The 21,797-nt window shown below is 45.7% G+C and overlaps 1 long non-coding RNA gene and 1 gene segment (V, D, J or C); one reads left to right on the top strand and one right to left on the bottom strand.

The window, feature by feature from the left end:
- LOC102429626 overlaps nucleotides 1-21,794 on the top strand; it is a 291,722-nt gene extending 269,928 nt beyond the window's left edge. Inside the window, 4 exon segments of the C gene segment in view lie at nucleotides 17,753-18,010; nucleotides 19,488-19,532; nucleotides 20,419-20,526; nucleotides 21,249-21,794. Coding sequence covers nucleotides 17,753-18,010; nucleotides 19,488-19,532; nucleotides 20,419-20,525 — 410 coding nt within the window.
- On the bottom strand, nucleotides 8,995-9,885 carry LOC106699055. The gene is made up of 2 exons (XR_001350483.2): nucleotides 9,799-9,885; nucleotides 8,995-9,273 (listed from the first exon to the last, which is right to left on the bottom strand). It is a non-coding gene; the product is annotated as an uncharacterized LOC106699055 (long non-coding RNA).
- Nucleotides 21,795-21,797: the final 3 nt, after the last annotated feature.

Genomic DNA, 21,797 nt, shown 5'->3' with positions numbered 1-21,797 from the left:
GGAGACTTAATGTGGCTACTGAGGCCCATTGAACTTACTGCAGTATTTGTAGGGCCTGAGTGTCAAGAAATTAATGGTTTATGCAGACCTATGTGCATTCTGATGTAGAAAGAAATGTTAAAGTAATGGCACAGAGTATAGAAAAATCTAGCTGTGGAGAAAAATAATCATAGACATGAACCAAAAATAACAGACTATAACAGCCAAGTCAGAGAGTTGATCCTAAAGGAAAAAACAGAAAGTTTGCCTGAACCTTTCCAGTTCTTCTAAACCTGGCTTGACTAGTGCCTCTGGGTCACAATTTCTTCATCTGTAAAATGAAAACATGTAATATCACCTCATAAGTTATTTTAAAGATAAAATAAGCTAAAGTATATGACAGTACTTTGTAAATTATTAAATGCTATACACATATAAAATATTATAGGCTAGGTCAGCTAGTGTGATTCAACATGGAAAGAATGTATATGCAGGTTCTTAGCTACTTTTCATAATGGATCTATAGTCATGGGCATTAGTGAAAACCACTCTCCCTTCCACTGAAGTAGAGTGACTTAAATGCTACCCAAATGAAAGTGGCAGGAGATAGGAAGCCATTCTGCAAAGGCCTGCACTGTAGTGTGAATGTTGGGGGTAGCCAAAAGATTACCTTCGGAACTGGAACAAAGCTCCAAGTCATCCCAAGTAAGTCTAAATTCCTAAGCATTTCTCCTTCCCTATGTTGTCTCCTTTCTGATTGTAATGTTTGGAGCAGATAATGGAACATAATAGGCCTTTCCTGGTCATTTTCAGAAGACTAAAGAGATAGTAGAAGGGTCCTGCATCTATTCTCTGATGTTCTAATATGAGAAGTGAGAAACAGTAGATTTGCAAAGGATAAGAACTAAAGAAAAGACAAGTGGTGGTGTTTTTGTTTGTTTGTTTGTTTGTTTGTTCACCACACCTGAAGCAGGATGCCCTTTAATCAGAGGACACCTGGCTCTGGGGCAGAACAGGACCTGAGTAAGTAATAAGGCTCCCACTGAGTCTGCAGAACAAGTTAACTTGGCAGAGCAGGAAGCTGTCACTCAAGGATCTGGATCCTATTCCATGACATTTCAGATTGATGGAAGTTCAAATTAGGAGAGACACTGTGGCAAGAATCTAAAACTTGATAACTCTAATGGAGACACAAGGACTAGATACATCTGTTGAATAAATAGAGCTGAAAATCATGAGTGTGATGGTGATAGACCCAGACATGTGGGTAGATAAAGACTTCATTTTAAGTGTTACACAATAAATGCCCAAATTTGAGTCAAATGTCCTGTGTGTTAGTGCAATGTAAAAAGAAAGTTACTTTGTAGGTAAAAGGACCATATTTCTTAGTCTCACATATGAGAAGGATGTGTGGGGCTTGTGAGTGTTTTTGGCTGGCTAAGAAACACTGTGGGAATGCAGGCTATCAGTGGAACTTCGGGAGTGGGACTAGACTGCTGGTCAGGCCTGGTAAGTGGGAATAATGGAAAGACTCAGGATAAAATGTCTTCATGGTCTCAAGAAATGATGTGTAATAGTGGGTGAGCTGGAATTTTGGGGGATCACTATTACTAGAGCTCTGATGTCTGGTTCTAGCAAAATAATTATATATATAATTAAATAATATTATATATGTACATATGTATAGTATATATGTGATACAGGTGCAATATCACTCTTGTAGGAATACAAAAGAGGATTCCTCTCTCATAGATCCTCCTAAGATTTGTCTATCTTATGCCTTTTATCTGTCTCATGCATCTAGGCTATTTGTGTCTTTGGTAGCAATGCTAGTTCATTTGTAAAATAAGGATAATAACATCTCAGCTTGTGACACAGGGGTTGTAGTTGTGGCCCAAAAGATTGTTAACCAGCTTGATACATGATAGGTTATCCATAAGTGATGGGGTTTTCTTCCCTCTCCCCCAAGTGAAAGCCCAACACTGCAGGCAATTTTTGTATGAGGGGTTGCTATAGTGTGAATTCAGGATACAACACGTTCACCTTTGGGAAGGGCACTATGCTTCTCGTCTCTCCAGGTAAATGTTGACCCCATCCCACCCTAGTTTTCCTCTTATGTAATTTACGGCATCTACATGTTCTCACTGTGTTTTACCTTTATGGATGTATCATCCGTGTTCCCTCAGTTGACCTATGAATTTAAGATTGAGCCTTCATGGAGGGCTTTTTAAACTGAAAATAGCTAAGAGAAAAGATGGAAATAACAGTAAAACTAATTCACTGGGTCAGAATGGAGTAGAGACTAACATCCTAGGTGATTAGGACAAACCTGATTTCTCTAGAAATAGCCTGGCTTCCTGTGTAAAGCCTGGACTATAGTCTCTCCCCAGGCATCCCTCCCATTCCTTTTACCCTCTATCCCAAATTCAGCTGTGGTATCTTGGACAGTCTGTGATATATACAGCTACGGAAATCTTTTATTACTGGGAAGATCTGCCTATTAAAACTGAAAGTTCCTTGAGAACAGTGTCTTCATATATCCCATCAAGTGTCTAATATGGTCCTTTTACAAAGTAAGTCATTAAATGCATGTTTAATTGAAATCAAACATCCAAAGAAATCAAGTTTCCAGGCAAAAGGGGAGAAGAGGATAAAGTAATCACCACAGTACATTCAGTGTGTGGTGGAGAAGGAAAAACACTAGATTGAGAATCAAATTGACCCTGTTTTGGTCTCTGCTGCCAACCAGCAGTGTACTTACTGCAGAATCTCTTGCCTCTGGGCCTCATTTTTCTCATCTGTAATTTGGGAAGTAGATCTGAATAACCTCTCTAGTCTCCCAGCACCAACAGCCTATGAATTTATTCCATTTGGGGTCACGGGGAGAGCTATTTTCTCATATGAATAAGTCAAATAGCTATATTGGATCTTGAGTGTTTTCTAACTCATTAGGTAACTCAGGAAAAGAGGTGGAGTGACAGAAGGGAGTTTATTATGAGGCATCAGACACTGTGGGACTCACGGGAGGAACAAACAAACTCACCTTTGGGACAGGCACCCAGCTGAAAGTGGAGCTGAGTAAGTGTGGGATTATATGGTAACTACAAAATGCATTCTGGTGATGGTGAACAAGAGAAAAGGAGATTTCATTTTTGTCATTTGTATGTTATTTACAATTAACTGTGATCTAGTTTTGAAGTATTAAGAATTGTGGTACCCAGATAAATTAGTGAAAGTAATCAAAAACTATATGAGCGTATTTTCTTTGCATTAGAAATTAGCAAACCGTTATGATTTTTCCCATGATATGAGGCTGACAGAGTTCTGTCTAATATTGACGTTTTTAGCACTAGAATTAAGCTAAATGGAGCCTGATAAAGGGGCTGGGTGCAGGGAGAGTGTGGTTAGAAGAGCTGAAAATTGTCTGGCCATGATGTAATAGACCCTTTCTACTTCCACTGCCATTGATTCAGAGACACACTGTGGGGGGGATATTCAAGGTCATTTTATCCATGCCCCAAATAAGCCATACCCAGTTCACTTTATAGATTGTGTCCCTTTATACAAATCACTGTCCAAGAGGAGTCAGTGACGTGCAGAGCAAAGAGCCCAGGGCTTCTGGTTTCAGTGTAGTTCTAGATTGGAGTAGGTCCCAAATGGCAATGTAACACTGAACCACGCATCGCCCCACTGTGTGCCTCATACTCTTCCAGTGTGAGGTGAGAAGGTTGAAGCTTTCAAAATCTATGCTCCTATACCACCCTAGAGTTTATATGATTCGAGGGTATGGATTCTTATGGCTAGTCCATAAACAAATTCCATAACCCGAAGGAAATAACCTTGTTAGTCAATCATCTAACTTAACATAGAAATAATAAACATACGCATAACATGTGATATTTTTTGTCTTTAAACAACTCTATGGGGCAGGGGGTAGCACTCCTCTTTTATAGGAGAAGAAACTGAGGCTCAGAGAAATAATTGTCCAAGATCCAACATGGTTGGTTTTTAAAAAATGATTAATAAGTGGCAGGGTCTAGATTCAAACCAGAGTCAGCTTCCTGATCTCAAGCCTTGCTCTTTCTACCACATTATGTCACAGACCCTATGCCAGGGCTTATTTAGGAATGAGAGATGATGCCAATCACAGTGAGTAAGGAAATACATGGAATTTATCTTTTGTATTCTTAGATATTGCCATCGCTTAGAGTCGGAGCTTTGGGAAATCTTGACTTGAATGCCTCAGGTGTCCAAAGTATTCTCTTCCCATTTTAATGAAGAAACAAAAAGTTCAAGGGCCACTGGGAGCATTTACTACAAGGGAGAGAAGAGAGAGCAGAGCTGGCAGCAGCTACTCCCTTGCTCTGACTTCCCCTTTCCCTCACTATTTCTTGTATTTCTCCAGGTGGACCAGTCACCAGTTTGACTGATCTGCAAGTGCCTGACTCATTTGTGTTATAGAAAAATGCAACATTGAGGGCAGTTTGGACATTGCTAGATTATATAATTTTACCCCTGAAAGGGAGCTAAGGAAATGCCTCATTCAGACTTCTTTATTTTTCTAATAAGAAAATTATGCCGCAGGGAGGTTGGTTGAATTGTCCAATATCATAAAGTCAGTGAGATCTGGGGCTGGGACTAAAACCTGGGGATGGGGATCCTGGTCTCTGGTTCTCACAGAACAGTGACTACTCTTTGATGAACTATCCTTCCAGTAGATAGGAGCTGTGAGATATGTTCGAGCACCTGGGGGAAATAACAAATGGGTTTTGTTGGGGGAGTATTAAAAAGTGCTCTTGTTATTAGCAATGACCCATATGCTCCCCGGGCCTACTCCCCAGCTGTAGTATAAAAATGGAAGGAAAAGGAAATGGCCCATTTTGTCACAACACAAACCACTGTGGGGAATACTGGAAACTTCAAAGTTTTCTTTGGGACAGGAACAAGACTATTTGTTAAAGCAAGTAAGTTCCATGAAATAACTTGGTTTGTATGAGTGAGGGGCATCTGTCTTCGCTGATTTTCCCCCCATGGTTTGTTTGTTATTTAAAGAAGATAAGTGGCCCTCACGTGATACTGCAGCATTAGATAGTATTCATGAGCATCAATCGTGCAGGAAACATGAACTGCACACTTAAAAAGCACGGGTGGATAAAACTACCCGAAGTCCTGTCTAAGACTGAAACACTGTAATGATATGAATGGCTTTTTCAACTGAATGGCTGTGACATTTTTATACAACCCACTCTAGACAAAGCAGGCTCTCCTTTTGGATTCTGCCTTATTTCTTGTCATCTTCTAATGGTCTTGGGAAAATGAAGGTTAAATAGCTAAATTATATACCCACTCTCACTTTGGTACATGCACAGAGACACAGGAACTCGCCCAGTAACTAACGTGTGTGTGACCTAGGAATCCCAGCTACAGGGTGCCATTCTGTACAGAGATATTTCAGAGTGTGAATACAGGCTTTCAGACACTCACATTTGGAACTGGCACCCGACTTTTGATCAACCCACGTAAGTCAGATCTCCAGAAATGTGTAGCCCCATCCCCAATACTGGATTTATGTTTTTATATGTAGCATTTAGCATGGTCTGTAATAGAATATCATCATCATTATTACTACCACTATTTTGTTGTTATTGAACATTACAATGCTGCTGACTTGGAATATATATTTTCTGTGTTGTTATTCTTTTTACCCTTTAAGGAGAATCTATGTCTAGATAGCAGAAGAAAAATATTTGAGTTTACTTTGGAGTCTAGGATTTTCCTTGACCATCCTGTTTCCCCCTCCTTGCTGAGGTTCATATAAACCTCCCGACGCTTGGGGTTTTATACTGCCTCATGACTGTCTCTCTCAGAAATGCTTCCTTGGGTTTTCTCTGCCTAAGCACTTAGATATTGCAGCTCCCGTTTACTTAGCTTTTAACCTCTCCCAAAACGGGCCTCCTTGTCCCAATACTTATGGACAGTAAAAGTAAGTTCAATTCATTAAATGATTATTGAGTATCACCAACAAGCCAGGGACCATCATTGGTTTTTTAAGAAGAAATAAGCAAAGAAAAGAAGACGCTAAGATAATGCCCTTGCTCTCAAGAACTTCCAGTCATGTCAGACACTGTGAGTGAGCTAAGGTGGGCACTATGTTTGCTCCTGCACGGGACCTGGGACCTGGCGGGGAGCCCTGCGGGCCGGAGGCAGGACAGCGTGGCCAGTGGACAGTCCAATTCCCGGGCAGAGTGCCAGCGCAGCCCATGGATGTTTCAGGAGAAGGAGCAAAGTGTGTTCTATGCTAAGATGTTTGACTTTCTTGAGGACAGAAAGCCCCCTTTGTGCAGGGAGCATTGAGTGAGGTGAGGACAGAATCAGGAGTGAGTCAGGCTGAGTCACCAGGCTGGATTGCTCAGCCTGAGAGGACGTGGGTTCTCGGAGTCAGGCCCAGGCTCTGTGGCAGGTGCCCCAGCACGGGGTGCTGGGAATGCTCTTTCTCCTACTCCTTCTGGCAAAGTGGAGAATACACTTTTGCCCATGTCCCCGAGAAAGTGGTGTCTTCTTATCGGGCCTGGCAGCTGAGGTGGGAAATGCCTGACTGCTGCCCGAGTCTCTAGATTTACTCACACCTCCCGGCCCATGTAGGAGGCAGGTTTTCACAGTCTTGTGAAACTGTTTTACCTAGAGGAGAAATAGCCAGGGACTGTGTTTGTTGAGAGCTGTAGTGAGAAAAATGGAAGCCACCAAGTAGCTGGTGCTGTTACAACTATCAGGGAGGCTCCTTCAGTCCCTCCCCACCACTTACAGGGAAAACATTGGGGTCCGCCTTTCCAGGTTCCCAGCTTTCAGAGCTATGGTGAAGAGTATGTGACCTCCACTAGAGGGTGGGGAAAACCAGGACCTTTTTGTAATGCAGTTACCTAGAGTGTGACTATGGAAACAGCAGATTCGCTTTTGGGAAAGGGACCTACGTGGTGGTCACACCAAGTAAGTGAGCCCAGATTCTTCTGTAAAAATGAGCCCCCTCCACTGTTGTTCCTACCCCAGCGCTGCTCTACTTTTTATTTCCGTGGGAGGGGGCAGGATGTGTCATCCATTAATGCCACACCTCAGGTTCTTAGATGGTCATTGTCCCAAACCTTTACCCTCCCTTGTCTCAGCATCTCTACTGACCACACTCTCATCCTCTGTTCCCTGCTCTTCCCTGAGGCTGGGTTTCAAACTCAACAAAGGACCACAGAAGTGAAAGCTGGAAGGGACCTTGGGGAAGTCTTATTCATGTTGTAGAAGGAACCAGAGGCTCGGAGTCTAAGCATCTGTCCAAGGCCATGCCGGGCAGGCAGTTTGGGGCCATGTCAGGGTTCCAGCCCATCACCCCCACTCCTGAGCTTGGCAGAGCCACACAGCCCTCGCTAGCACGGCCCTCGAGCCCAGCGAGCAGTCAGCTGAGGGCCGACAGCACACAGCGGTCAGAGACTGAGGGTAGAGATTCCACCTCAGACCAGGACCACAGACCAGCAGGCCGTGACTTCTGTGAGCTTCACCTCGTGTCTCTGAAGTAGGAGTGTGATCTCGGTTTGCTCCCGTCTTTCAAAAATGTTATGGAAATTGTTGTGACTTTTTTTCTGTCCTAGCCTTTCATAAAAACAGGGCCCTGTGTGAATGAAGCTCATTAGAAATAAGGGAACCAAAGAGCTCTGGGGGCCTTGGCCTATTTCCAGGAGGTAAAGAGGGAAGGATGAACACACCAATCAGGAAGGGCCTGAATCCTACCTGGAGTCTGGCCAGGAACAGGGATAGGCAGGGACCAACCCCTGGTCCCCAGGAAGAAGGCTGCGAAGGGAAGCTTCAAAGAGCAAAGGAAAGGGAAAGACAGGACAGGGGGGCTTCCAGAAGGCGGTCAGAACCCGTCAGCACAATGTAATATCAAATCTCCTCTGCCTCCATCCTTGGGCACATTAGGAGCCCCTTACATCTGCCAACAGCGGTGCGGTCAGGCCCTTAGTGCTGCCTAAGCAGGCAGGTCGGCGGTGGTGGTGGTGTGGGGAGTTGCTGCCCCGCTTCTCTGTTGACAGGAGTGTGTGTTTTCTCCTGGGGACCGGGGTGAGGAGCTGTCCAGCCCCTAACCCCGGGCTCCCATCACTGCTCTGAGGCCATGGCTCAGGGCCTGAGGACAGCTGTGAGAGATTCCTGCACCTCAGGGAGCATGGGCCAGGGTTTCCCTGGATTGTTGCCCTGACACCCCTGGGCAGTGGGTAGAGGGGGTCACAGGAGACAGGTTTTATCAAAGGCTTTCCTGCTGTGTGTATCAGGAGGAAACTACATACCTACATTTGGAAGAGGGACCAGCCTTGTTGTTCATCCGTGTGAGTATTATAGAAATGATCAAGGGAAATGTAGACAGAAATACATTTTGGAAGGATATCGCAATAATGAGAGTCTGGTCTGCTCGTCGTGGAAGGAGTCCTTTGTTGTCTGGGAGTAACTTATCAGAGTGTCAGGTCTAATGGAGGGATTGAGGCTGTGTGGACAAGGGTTTTGCTCGGTGCTTGCAGAGGACAAATGCCCACGTTTTGAGAAAAGAGATTTCATTCTTGGTTAGGTTGCTAAAGCAGAACTTTATCCCTGACAGCCAAGGGTCTACCCCGCCCCTCAACCCTCTAACTGAGGCTCTCTCTCAGCACCTTCCCTTGGACCCATGAGCTACGTGTCCTACATGAGAGCATCCCAGACAGGGTGCTGAGGCACCCAGTGGTGCCGGAGTGGGTGGTGGGGTGGGGACATTTCTCCTCTGACTGCAAGAAGCTGCTTCCCTTTCCCTCCGTGTAAAGTGTTGCTGGGATCGTCCTCTTATTCGCTACTACTGACTGACTGAATGCCTGACATGTGCCCGTGACTACACTCTGTCCCTCGTGTAATTTTTCATTTGATGATCATGCCCATTCTAGTGTTGGGTTGCTGGTATTATTCCCATTTCACAAGTGAGGAAACAAATCACACAACTAGGAGTGACAGAGCCAGAGTTTAACTCGAATCTATTTTACTCCATTGCATTGTTAACCACGCCACTGCACTACCACCACCATTCCTCCTGCGCTCCGTGAAAGAAGAAGGCTCAGACCCAAAGGCCACCTTTTGGTCCTTGGTTGGCCCATCCTGAGACTTCTTTCCGTGGTGACCGTGGCAGCCTTGGCACAGGACTCGGCATTTCTGAAGAGGGAAGTCATTGGACTGGGCAGGGAGGATGCAGGTACCGCAGGGAGGGAAGTAGAAACCTAGGAGGACTGTTTATTGAACCTAAAGTGACACAGAGAGAGAAATTTATCCTCAAAACCATGGAGCAGGCTGTTTAAAAAGCTCTGTTCCCAAGACTGAGGGCTGTAAATGTGGGAGGGGGCCAGCCAGCCGCCCTGGGGGCCGGGGACAGGTATTTGTACTGCCGTGTACCAGGGTGCAGACACAGGAGGCAGAACGCTCACTTTCGGGAGCGGAACGAGACTCCATGTGCTTCCAAGTAAGTGCCTGACCTCAGACTCACCAAAGACACAGAAAGTCCCTACTTTACTTTCTTATGTGTTGAATCTGCACTTCCTGAGCTAATGTCTCAAGTTTCTTTATGAGGCTTGAATGTGTGAAATTTGAATTCCCAGCCACTGGTTCAGTGGTGGTTTATATTCTAACAGTAGTAATTGCCAGTGGGAATTGGCCTTTTCATCATTGCAGAGGCAGACTCTTTTGCTGTTCTTAGGTTCCTCTGAGACAAAAGATCTTTATCAGAAAAGACGTTGTGACTGATTATGCCCAAAAATTTATTTTCGTTACCTTCTAGTTTTCATGAGAGGTGATAAATTAAACTTCCCAAAGACCCTGGGCGGTGGACACACTCTTGCAAAACTCGGCATCTAGTCTAGAGACAGGGAAAGAACTTAATGTCAAAATAATGCAACAAAAACAATTAAGAGTTTAGGAAATGAAATCATAACAATTTAAAAGAGAGATGAAATAGTCCTTATAAAAGAAGATAGAAAGTAAGACTGCATTAAGATACAATTAAATATTTAGAGGGCCTTCTTGTTCAATGTACTTACTAAGCAACTATTATATTCTAAGCACTTTGCTCCATGCGAGAAAGGGAGGGAGGGAAGGACAATGCAGACCTCTGCTCTGGGGACCTCGCAGGGGGTAAACTCGGCACGGAGGCGATTGCGCCAGCATCACAGTGTTGCAGTGGAGGCATACAAGTCACAGTGGGAGCAGAAAGGAAGGGGCCGGACCTCCTGGCCTAGCTGCCTGGTACATATATCCATCCTGCATGGCCCCGTAAACCCCGTGGCCAGCACCCTCCCTCCTTCACCCTTACACCTCCTCAGCCTGGCATAGGTGTCACTGAACAAATGATTGTTGAAAAAATGCCTTCTGGTGAGGGAAGTCAGGGAAGGCTTGAGTAGAGGTGTAGTGGCTGCTTAGAATCTATTGGCTTAGACCAGGGGTGGGCAAACTTTTTGACTCGAGGGCCACAATGGGTTCTTAAACTGGACTGGAGGGCCGGAACAAAAGCATGGATGGAGTGTTTGTGTGAACTAATATAAATTCAAAGTAAACATCATTACATGAAAGGGTACGGTCTTTTTTTTTTTTTAATTTTATTCATTTCAAACGGGCCGGATCCGGCCAGCGGGCCGTAGTTTGCCCACGGCTGGCTTAGACAGTAGCAAGGAGTCTCCGATGGAGGTGTTAGACTTCAAAACAAGGAAATTAGAGAATCCATCCAAATGCTCACAGTGGGGGGAAGGAGATCCCATCTCTCCAGGGGAACTTCCTCCCTGTTCATCTGTTCATTTGTTGTTTCATCAAGGCCTCTTCCCTGTCGTGAGGCAGTGCAGGCTGCATTTAGAAAGTCTGGAACCCATCATACTTCTCAAGATCCAGCATTCAGAGGCATAACTACAATACCTGTGATAGGGAAGCAGCACAAATGGGTTTGAGCAGCAAAAGGAGAGAGGCCTAATGATCACTACACGAAGTCCACTTGAGAGACGCCCCCACCCCAGGGAATGTCTCCATTAGGACAAGACTCTTCTTTGAAGTACACAGCTCCAAGGTGTGTGGGAAGGTGTGTGGAAGGAAAACTGATAAATTCACATGTGGGAAAGGCTTCCAAGTTGCCATTGTTCCTAGTAGGTCAGCCCTGCAAATGTTGGGGCGCTTTGGGTCCTGCAGGTGGACTGCATCTGTATCTGCCCTCAAGCTGTGGGAGGAGAACTTGCTATACAGTGGATACCATGTCCAGCCATTGCCCAAATAGAATGGTTTCATAATGATTAGAAAGAAATAATCTGCATCAATGAGGCTGTGTCCACAGGACTAGGTAAAACAGATTCAGAACACAGAAAACTTAAGGATAAAATTAGGCTAAAATTTAGGATGGAATTTTAAATAACTAGAGAAAGGACTTCCAAGGAACATATATTTAAAGGTGCATGTGTTCTATAGGCGTTGATGAGTGGTGTTTTGGTGTGGGTGTTTTTTTAAGATTATTGGATCAAATAGGTTTGAGAATCTCTGGATTTCTTTACCAGCAGGACTTCTCAGAGCCTTTAAAGTGGTACTATACATTGTCAGTCTTCAAGTATACTTGTCTAAACCACTCTCAAACTTTGGAGACTTTTATTCTCCGCATGGATATCAACTTGAATCTTAGAAACCTCTAGAGAAAGAGTTCTCGAGCCCCATATGAAACTTACTCCAGATTTTCACAACCCTCACAGTTAAGAAGTCCTCCTGTGCATTTATGTGAATATTCCCAATTTTAATCTGTCTTTCTCTGCCCTCCAGGAACCACTCTCTGAAAGGGGTGTCCTTCATAGGCCTCCATTCCATGATTAAGCCCTACCCATCTTTTCCACTGTTATAAAGCTTCCCTCAAGATTAATTTCCAAAATTAATCCCTGGTTCTTCTCCAGGCTCTTCCAATTCAGCTGTGGGACCCAGAATGGGCATCCACCCTCCAGAAGGCCAGACCAGCTCAAGCTGGCTTTGAGGGAAAGGTCCGTGGGATGGTTACAAAGGAAGCTGAGGAATTAGGACTCGGTGAGCCAGACTTCTCTCAGAGATAGGGGGATTTGGAAGAGCCTATAACACAAGGACAGGATGCATCGCTGCCCAGGAAGGCTGGCCCTGCCTGGTTAGCGTTCTTGTAAAGCACCCGCCTATTGTGTGGCATCTGATGGCTATAGTAAGCTGATCTTTGGAGCGGGGACCAGGCTGGCTGTACACCCATGTGAGTAAGACCATGCAAATGACCAGGGTAAAAGTAACTGATGACTTGTCTATGAGAAAACAAGCAATGATTTATGGCAAAGTCAGGGATAAATGGAACATTTGTTTTCCATTTCTACAAGCTCTCGGTGACTTAAAATGTTCCCATTTCTCATATTCAAGACAGAAATGCCAAGAGCCAGCAGAGTAAATAAAAATCTGAGGGGAAAATTTATGACAACGTAAAAAGAGTTCCAGATACCTGGTGCTATCAAGCAACGCCTATAACATCAGCACCAGATAATCTGAACATTCAGGAAATCAGCTAAGTGTCCTTGAGAAGAAAGAGATGGTTAATGGCAAACACAAATTCTCTCGTATTGCAGCAGGTAGCTAAATTCCCTGGTTTGGCTAATGAGCAGAATCTTCCTCTCTGGAGTTTAAGTAGAGTTTTGAACCTCTCTCAGGATAAAAGTGACTCCGACCCCTATTTAAACAGCAGTTATGCCTTGTGAAATAACAAGGCGTGGAGGCAAGATGGTAGGGGCTTATAGCACCGCTTGGGAGGCTGGCAGATCTGGGGAAAATTCTGTCTCTTCTCTGTCTAGCTAATAGTCTCCAGTTTCTCAAAAGCAAAATGACAATAACCACATCATAATAATATGAGACAATACCCAGTACATAGCAAGTAATCAATAAATGATAGCTTTTCTAAATTATTACTATCATCAAGGTAGTGCTGTATTAAAGCTCACATTATTACAAAGGGAAAGGGGAACCACTTCCCTGGGAAATAGGAAGTCTAAGAAACAAAGACCCAGGGAGACTTTTAGGCTGGTGCTCTCAGATCCTGGTGGGTTCCAGCAGATTAACATCAGGAAGGTTATTGCAAAGTCCTTACTTGTAGTGGGGAAATACTGGTGCTAACAAGCTCGTCTTTGGAGCAGGGACCAGAGTGAGTGTCCAGCCAAGTAAGTAGAGTGGGGCAAGGGTGGACATTGACAACTAATTCTTTTTTGTCCAAGAGGCTGAGTTGAGCCCAGGTATTTTCTTCAGTAGGATCCCAAATGGTTCTTTCCACTCGTCCCTCAAATATCCTCCCATCTAGTCCTCAATGCCCCAGAAACATCCTTAGTCTGGGACCTAAAGAATCATGAAGCAGGTGATGGGCAAGTAGTCCTGGGCCTTCCATGAGAAGATCCAAGACACTGCTCCCCTGAGCAAGGAGTTCTGCTCTACTAAATTATTGGTTTATTAAAATCACAACCTCCAACCCAGAGCACTACAGCAGGATGGGGCAGGAGGGAAAGGATTGGACACACCCGAGACAAAATCTCAACACAAAAGAGCAGAAGGTCTAACTCTAAAGAGGGTGATTCTCCAGTCCTTTTCCTACTGAAGTAGGAGGTAGGGCCAGTGAGTTTCCGTGCTGGTGTCAACTGCAGTGTGCCTCTGGAGGAATGACTGGTAAACTCACATTTGGGAAAGGGACCCAAGTGTCCATAATATCTGGTAAGTCATTCCAGATGGCACCACTTGCAACCCCATGGGCCAGTGCCATTAATCCTTGCCCTTGGGATCTTGGTGATGACTATGGTAAGGCCAATTGTGGGTGTTCTAACTGATTGCCTTACAGAGGCCTTTATGAAGGAAGAAGGCATCATTATCAATTTTAAAGTCTGTGTTTCTCTAGGTCAAACACATTAAAATTGAACTCTAATTGTCCAATGGATATTTTTAAATGCTTTCAATGTGGTCATCACTCAGTAAAATATTAGACTGAGTATAGAGATGTCTTAGATAGATTTCTGACCTGTCCCCAAATAGGATAAAAAGGGAAAAAGGGACAGAACTATTGTAAATTCAGCAACCTAAAGACTATTTTAGTATTGACCAGTTGATGATGTCAATAGGCACATTAGAGATTCAGAGGAATAGGGTCTTGGCCGGAAAGTTGGCCTAGATGGAGATGGCTTTCTTTATGCAGTAGAAAAAGGTCCCTTGAGCCTGAAAGATAAATAAGATCTATATGAACAAAGAAAGGAGAGAGAATGGGTTCCAGGCACAAAGAACAACAAGAAAGAAGGCATTGTCTTAAGATTAAACAAGGCACATGCAATCGGGCATAAGTAAATACATTTGATAATAAGGTTAGATGGAGAGAAAGGCAAAGATGTCTTCTTAGGCAATGAAGAAAATGAATATGAGAGCCTTCAAGAGAATACAAACAGTCAAGGCCATGGCCAGCCACTGGGAAACAGAATCCAATTTAGAAATGCAGACCGGATAGGAAGGTGAAAGACCAGCTCTTTCCATGGATAGCTCATGGCCCAGGGGCTCCCCTCTCCTTCCTCAATGGGCTGGAAGAGGGGTTACCCCATCCCTCAGAGGAGAAACTAAGGGTTTCTGTAATGGAGATACTGGAAGTGGTATGGCAGTGTTGCCTCCCAGTTGCAATATGGCAAAGGCACCAGAGTTTCCATCATTCCCGGTAAGTCTTCCCAGGAAGTGTTACTGCTTCCTAATGCTCACCGGAGCCTCGGCAGGATTCAGTCAGTTTCTCTTACTCATATTTCTGGGTTCCTAGGGTCTAACTGCAAAGCACAGATTTCGTGGTAAGGGAGCTTTCAATCACTGCTGTGGCCCTGGGGACCTAAAGCACAGAGCATTGGGACACATGCTTTTGTGGTTAGTTTTGAATTCAAATGAAAGGTTAGGATCTAGAATACCTGAATGTCCATGTTGAAAAGTCTTGCTAGAGCTACCTTTGGAGATAGCATCTATGGTAGGACATGTTTATCTTGCTAGGGTGGAACAGGATGCTTCTCTCCCAGAAGCCCTAAAGCCCTTGAAATTAAAAGTGACTTATTTCTTGTTTTCAGATAAAAATATTAAGGTTGCGCCAGAGGTACATGGGAGTAAAAGTAAACTGAGGCTTAAAAAAATCAAGTTTAGAGATGAGTACCAGCTTCTTTAACCAAAAAGCCTAATAAGCAGAAATTTTGCAAACCTGATGGTCAGTAGGCCATGTATTTATTCATCAGTTGTTTGAGCACCTAGTACTAGTATGTGGTAGATACTAGGGATGGGGCAGTAAGCCAGAGACGGGCCTGTGCTGTCACAGAGCTGACATCCCAGGGAGCCAATACTCTTATAGGGCATATAAAGGGCTTGAGAGAGGAAATTCAAGATTTGGAAGATTATGGCAGACCCTGAATGTCATGCCAAGAAGTTCGGCCATTATTCAACAGGCAGTAGAGAATCCCTGGATTATTTAGAACAGACAGTTCTAGCCAAGTACTTTGGAGGATGAGCTCAAAGAAGAGATTGAGAAGGGGGATGTGGGGAGAGGATGAGCAAGGGAGGAAATCAGAGATAGGGAAGATGAACAGGAGAAACAACAGCAAAACTGCGGATAGGGAAGCCCAAAGGGTATTAACTGATAAAAAAAAAAACAGGGTGTGAAAAAAGGTAAAAGTCACCTCAATTATTCTGACTGCATTTATTGCTATTTTATTTTGATCTCTCATCGGCAAAGCTGAGCAATTGGTCTGCCCCTGGTAGTCACCCCTCACAAACTTCAGGATGGCTTTTCAGTCTCACACTCAACTCCTACTGTCTTTCCTCAAAGTCTCATGATCCGTGGCATTGCTCTCTCCAGACTGATGCTTTCCAATAGGACTTTCTGTGATGTGGAAATGGTCTATCAGTCTGCACCATCCAATACAGCAGCCACCTCATAAAATGAGATTTTAATTTTTAATTGAATTTTTAAGTTTATTTAATTTTAGTTAACTTTCATTTAAATAGCCACATGTAGCTAAAGACTATCAATCATATTGGACAGCGAGGTCTTGACCTTCTCCAGCCTGATACCCATTGGCTCTAAGACTTAAGTGAGTGTTTAACCAGGACTCAAAGTTGGGCATCTGGCCCCCACAGCCATCCCTCCGCCCCCTTCAGGCCAAACTGCATCTGGTGGCAACTTGTCCTCTGCCTTCTTTTGGAGGCCACATTCTCTCAGCATCTCCACATCTTCATGCTCCCCTTCCCAGTCACACCCACAACTCCCACTGATGACTAAAAAATCCTTTGGGGTGTGTTGGTACTGCTAATGACTTCCCATCTCTCCCCTCCCAGTAAAAGATTTATGTCATAGGACCTTAACCCACAGGGATGCCAAGTCCCACAGTATGAGGAGATTAGAGGGAAGCTGGCAGAATCCTTCGGGGCCAAAGCTGTGGATGTCCCTTACATGTGACCATGGACCCAGTATGCTCTGCTGCTCCAGGGATCGCCCCACCCGCAGGCAGTTCTGCCTTGACTCAGCATCCCAAGACCATGCCAAGGGCTAATTTCCCGTTCCAGGTCCAGTTGGATGTCTGCATTGCCAAGGCCACCCTGGCTGGCTCCGTAAGTGGGGTGCAGCACTAGTCTGAGAGGCCTTGTATGCATGGTGAGGAGCTGTGGGAGCAGAGAACCACAGGGGCAGGAAGCTGTAGTCCCAACCCTGCTGTAATCTCTCTGGGTGGCCCCAATGTGTTGATCCTCCCTGCAAACCTCTGCTTCTTCCTCTAAAGGCAGGAGGTCTGAAAGAACAAACAATGAGAATTACATTAAAACACTAAACCCTACGGAAATGCTGAAAAATGATTCTCAGCACTGAGGAAAAGCCTTCAGCAACTCCTGCTTCCTGGGGGTGAAGAGTAGAAACTATGCATTACTCGGTAGCACATTGTGGTAACAATATCCTGGTAGTATCAGTAGCTACAACTACTTACATCTGTTCAATACTTTATTAAATATAATTTTATATGGAAAAACTCTTATTAGTTTCTCAGAAAAACCTACTTAGGAAGGTGAACGAGGTAACATCTTCATTTTACAAATGAAATTCCTGAGATTTAAGGGGTGGGATGACTTGCTCAGGCTTGCATCTAATAAATGGTAGAGCCAGGGCTTGGATAGAAGTCTTCGATTTATAGTCCAAAACTTCTATAGATGTGAGAAATCTCCTAGTAGTGTGACTCACCTTCTAACTTAATTCCAGCCTATTGTAAATTTCTAGGTCCTACCAATGCCCAGCATAAGTGTGAGAGGCCAAGCCAGATTCCAAGATGTACGGTTTTCATTGCTGGGCCTTTTCTCTGTGCTCACTTGTCCTGCCAGAGTTGTGTTTTCTATCAGGCCTGCTGAGCGTTTGAGAAGTTCCCATTGAGTAGAAGAGTGAGTGGGCCTTCATTTCTGGTTTCCTTGAATGGCAGGCAGGACCTGGCAGAGGGCATTCACTAAGAGCCTGGCCTCTTGGCCAGGACTCATGGCTTGTACCTGTGCCTGAGTCTCAGTCTGTTGCAAGCAGGTGGTTTCTAGAATGTTCTTTTCCATCTAAAGCTTGAAAATGTCACCTGCCAGGCCCAATGAGTCCTGCTCTTGCCCATCACTGGCACCTGGACTCGGGCCTCGGTTGGGGCAAAGAGAGAAACGAGCATCTCCTAACCCAGCTCCTTTCGGCCCACAGATATCAAGGACCCTGACCCCGCCGTGTACCAGCTGAGAAGCCCTACATCCAGCAACACTTCCGTCTGCCTATTCACCGACTTTGATTCTAAAGTCAATGTGTCACAAGACCCGAATTCCACTGTGATCAGCTCTAACAGCACGGCGCTAGACATGAGGGCCATGGATTCCAAGAGCAACGGGGCTCTGCACTGGAGTGACAGCCCTGATTTCATGTGTGACAACACCTTCGAAACTGGGGCCTTCTACCCCAGCTCAGGTGAGTACAGCCTCCATGCCTGTGCAAGCAGAGTCTTCACCCTGAGGCCTAGCTAGGCGGGAGCTCTCTCCGGCCGATGATAACTAAATGCTGCTGTGATTGGTGGCCTCAGCTTCATCAATTGTCAGCAAAGCCCCCTTGTTACTGAGCACCAGTGAGCCCCACCCCAACAGGCCACAGAATGTCCCGGGCAAAAAGAGAAGGGGAGAAGCAGGCAGGAGAGGGCACTGGCTCTCGGTCTCACTCACTCTGAGTTCCCACCTCCCTGCCTCTGCTTGAGCTGTTTGCCCCTTACCCCTCTTCCAGGCCCCATTCTAATGCCCTTCTCCAGTTCCCTCCCCTCGTTTCTTTTTCTCAGCCAGCCCCTGACCTCACTCAGTCATTCAACAACCACTGATTGTGCACACATGGAATGCCAGGCCCCGGAGTGGAGCAGTAAAAAAGCCCAGTGAGGGGTTTCCCTAAGGAAACTTCATTCTAGTTGAGGGAAACCATCCGTCAGCAAGGAGAAGTCTATCTAGCTTCAGATTATAGTATATGCTTTAACTTGGAGTTGAGGAAACAGCCACCTTAGGGACAAAAGTCAGGAAAGGGCTCTCTGGGGAAATTTATTTGAGCTGAGATATAAAGGATAAAAGCCGTGCCAAGGGCAGAGAAAGGACCCTGTGGAGACCTGAGGCAGGAGCTTAGTGAGAGAGGAGAAGAGCAGTAGGAAATGAGAGGGAAGAAGCAGGCAAGGGCCAGATCAGAGGGCCTCTCAGATCATGAGAGGGCAGGTATTATTCTAATTACCGTGAGAAGCTATGGTCTGGCTTTAAGCAGGGAAATAACATTTGGTTTACTTGTTAAAAGAGCACTTTAACTGCTGGTGGGGATTGGATTGCAGGAGCAAGAGTAGAAGCAGTAAGGAAGCTAATGCAGCAGAGATGAGGGAGGTCAGGACAGGATCCCCTATTTGGGACTCAAAGGTAGAACTACGCAGAGATGAGAAGGAAAAGAGGGTATCAAGGAAGGTGGCTGGATTTTATGCCTGAGCAGCTGAATCAATGATAGTGTCATTTCCTGAGACGGAGGAAACAAAGGAAGAAATTTGGGGTACAGGGATGGACGACATTACAGCATCTATACCCCTATGGCACTTGTCACTGTGTGTATCTTATTGCGTCTATCGGACTCCAGCCTGGAAGCTGCCCTAGGGCAGGGTCTGTGTCTCACGGTTCCTGTGGCCTTGTGTCACGTAACCTGAACTTTGCACAATCAGTGTTTGTTAAGTGAGTGAAGCGGTGCCCAGAAGCCAGGGTGTTGGTCCAGGGGCTCTCCCAGCAGGTGCCCACATGTGACAAGTTCCCTCCAGATCTCTCCACGAGGAAATATGGAAAATGCTATAGACACTCACTTGTCCCACTCCTAGGAGGTCCGGAGTGGGAGAGTCGGCACACTCTGGACTCTAAGAAAATTTCTTTTTTTCTCCTTTTAGGATTTCCCTGTGATGCCACGTTGATAGAGAAAAGCTTTGAAACAGGTAAGAGAGGGGTCTGTCCTCTCTTTTCATGGCTTTGCACGGGTTTAGGGAGCAGTGAGCCCACAGTAACCCTGCCTGGGTAGGGGAGGTTAGAGGGAACTTGTGGATCTAGGAGTGAAGTCATGAGGAACAGGAACAGCAGCTCAAGCCCTCCCCAGAGCTGCCGGGGTCCTTTCTGGATCCCCAGGTTCCTCTCATCATCTCTCATTTTCTTTTCCATTCTGAGAAATTGGAGGATGAGTCTCTAGGTTCACTCACCCAATGACTCATTTCTAGGCTCCTGAATGCCTTTCAATCACTCCACTGTCAGGAAAGCCAACAAGAGCTTCTGGGTGGCCCAGCTGTGAAATTTCTAATGAGCTGATAGACCTAACTTAACCAGGTCACCCTGAGGGCAGCTGCCCTCCATGCCAGGGGGTTTTGCCTTCTTTCAAGAAAAGCAGCAGAACTCATGTAGATGGTGATCTTCTCTCTCAAGGACCCCATCCCTCCTCCCCACCTACCCTGGGCCCACGTTCATTTCCACTCGAGCTGTCTTTATGAGTCATCTGCTTGTGGCTCAACCGCTGGCTTCTCACTTAGGGGCCCAGACCCAAGGGATTGCAGTGAGTTCTGAGCACCCGCCTCCTCCCCATCCCCTGATGGGGCTCAGAAATAAAATAAGACTAAGTGCAGTTGCTGTTTCCCTTTTGAAATGAAATATTATTGATCCCGAGAAATGTACGAATTTTAGGAGGGGATGTGCACAGAGCTCAAAGGAGAGGTGGATCCAGGTGCTGAAAGCCACCCCACCCTGCTTTCGGGAAAGCCATGGGCAAGCCATAGGGTGCTGTGCAGACTTCAGGTGCACATGCTTATCAACCACTGTGGCCTCTTGGTTTTGCAGATATGAACCTAAACTTCCAAAACCTGTCAGTGATCGGGCTCCGCATCCTACTCCTGAAAGTGGCCGGCTTCAACCTGCTCATGACGCTGCGGCTGTGGTCCAGCTGAGGTGAGCGGGCATCTCAGCCAGTCGGTGGGGTTTGAGGGTCTTGGGGTGGGTCCCCAAGCTCTGAAAGCAAACCTGTCCTCAGGATCTTCTTTTTAGGTGCTAAGTCTGGGCCCACCAAACTCCTCCGTTTTTTTCCTGTTAGGAGTTCCTCTTGTTAATAACCATGGCCTAGGATATTTGCGTAACACAGTACATTCCTCAGGTGACACAGTCACCTCAGCTGAGTCATGTCTCACAAAGTATGAGCAGTGGCTATTATCCTCATTTTGGAAAGTAAGAAACTGGGGCCAAGTGACATCAAGAGCCACACACTAATGAGTGAGAGAAAAAATAGAGAAATTCAGGACCCCAACACGCATTTATACTGCTACTGTACCTTCCATCATGCCTCCTATCACATCCCTTTCACTGCAAAACCTGGTGGGGCTCCCAATTCCTTTCCTCATGTCCTGTGCCTCCAATATATGAGAAGAAATTACACTCTTATTATTATATTATATTATATTATACCCTCATCCTGGCAGGAGGCTCCACACCCTTTCCCCCCAGTGTCCCTGGTCATCCTGCTGACCAGTGCATCCCATCCTACCACCATCAAAAACAACTCCAGGGTCCATTTGCTCCTAGAACTCTGCAAGTGTGAGGCATCTCCATCGCATCCCCCGCTGTCCAGGATTTGTCTCCTCAGTGCCCAGCCTGACTTTTGTTCTTCCTCATTCCAGGTCAGCAAGAATGTGAGAGCCCAATGCTCCTCGCTGCTCGCTCCTCACCGCCCTTCTCTCCCTCAAGCAGAGACGCGCCCTCAGCCTCCATGAAGGAGAAGGCTCCCTCCACCTCTCGGGCCCCCCTGACAATGCCACCAACTGGATCCTACCAGATATTTGCAATCAAGATGTTGAAGAGCTGCCAAATGCTGCTACCACTCCTTCTGTCCCCCCACTGCTGCTTGTCACTGCCCCATGTCCCCAGCAAAGGCAGAGGCTACTGCAGCTTCTCCTGGCTGTGGCCCCCCTCCCCTGCCAGAGACTGCTTCTGATGCCCCACTGGGTGGTGGATCACCAGGGGGTTCTCTCGGGTTCTAGCTCCTGGAGAATGTTGTGAGGAGCTTATATTTTTTTAAATAGTGTTGATAAAGAAATACATATCACCCTTTTCCCCAAGATGTGGGGGAAATTATCTCATTATCTAGGCCCTGCTGTGCTGTGTATCTAAGCCACGTTGTATATTCTGCTGCCCTGGCTTCATTAAAAGTGATTTGGAAGAGCAAAGAC

Source organism: Myotis lucifugus, unplaced genomic scaffold (assembly GCF_000147115.1).
Source record: "Myotis lucifugus unplaced genomic scaffold, Myoluc2.0 scaffold_297, whole genome shotgun sequence".
In the NCBI taxonomy this organism is placed as follows: domain Eukaryota; kingdom Metazoa; phylum Chordata; class Mammalia; order Chiroptera; family Vespertilionidae; genus Myotis; species Myotis lucifugus.
This window is presented reverse-complemented; position numbering and strand designations above follow the sequence as displayed.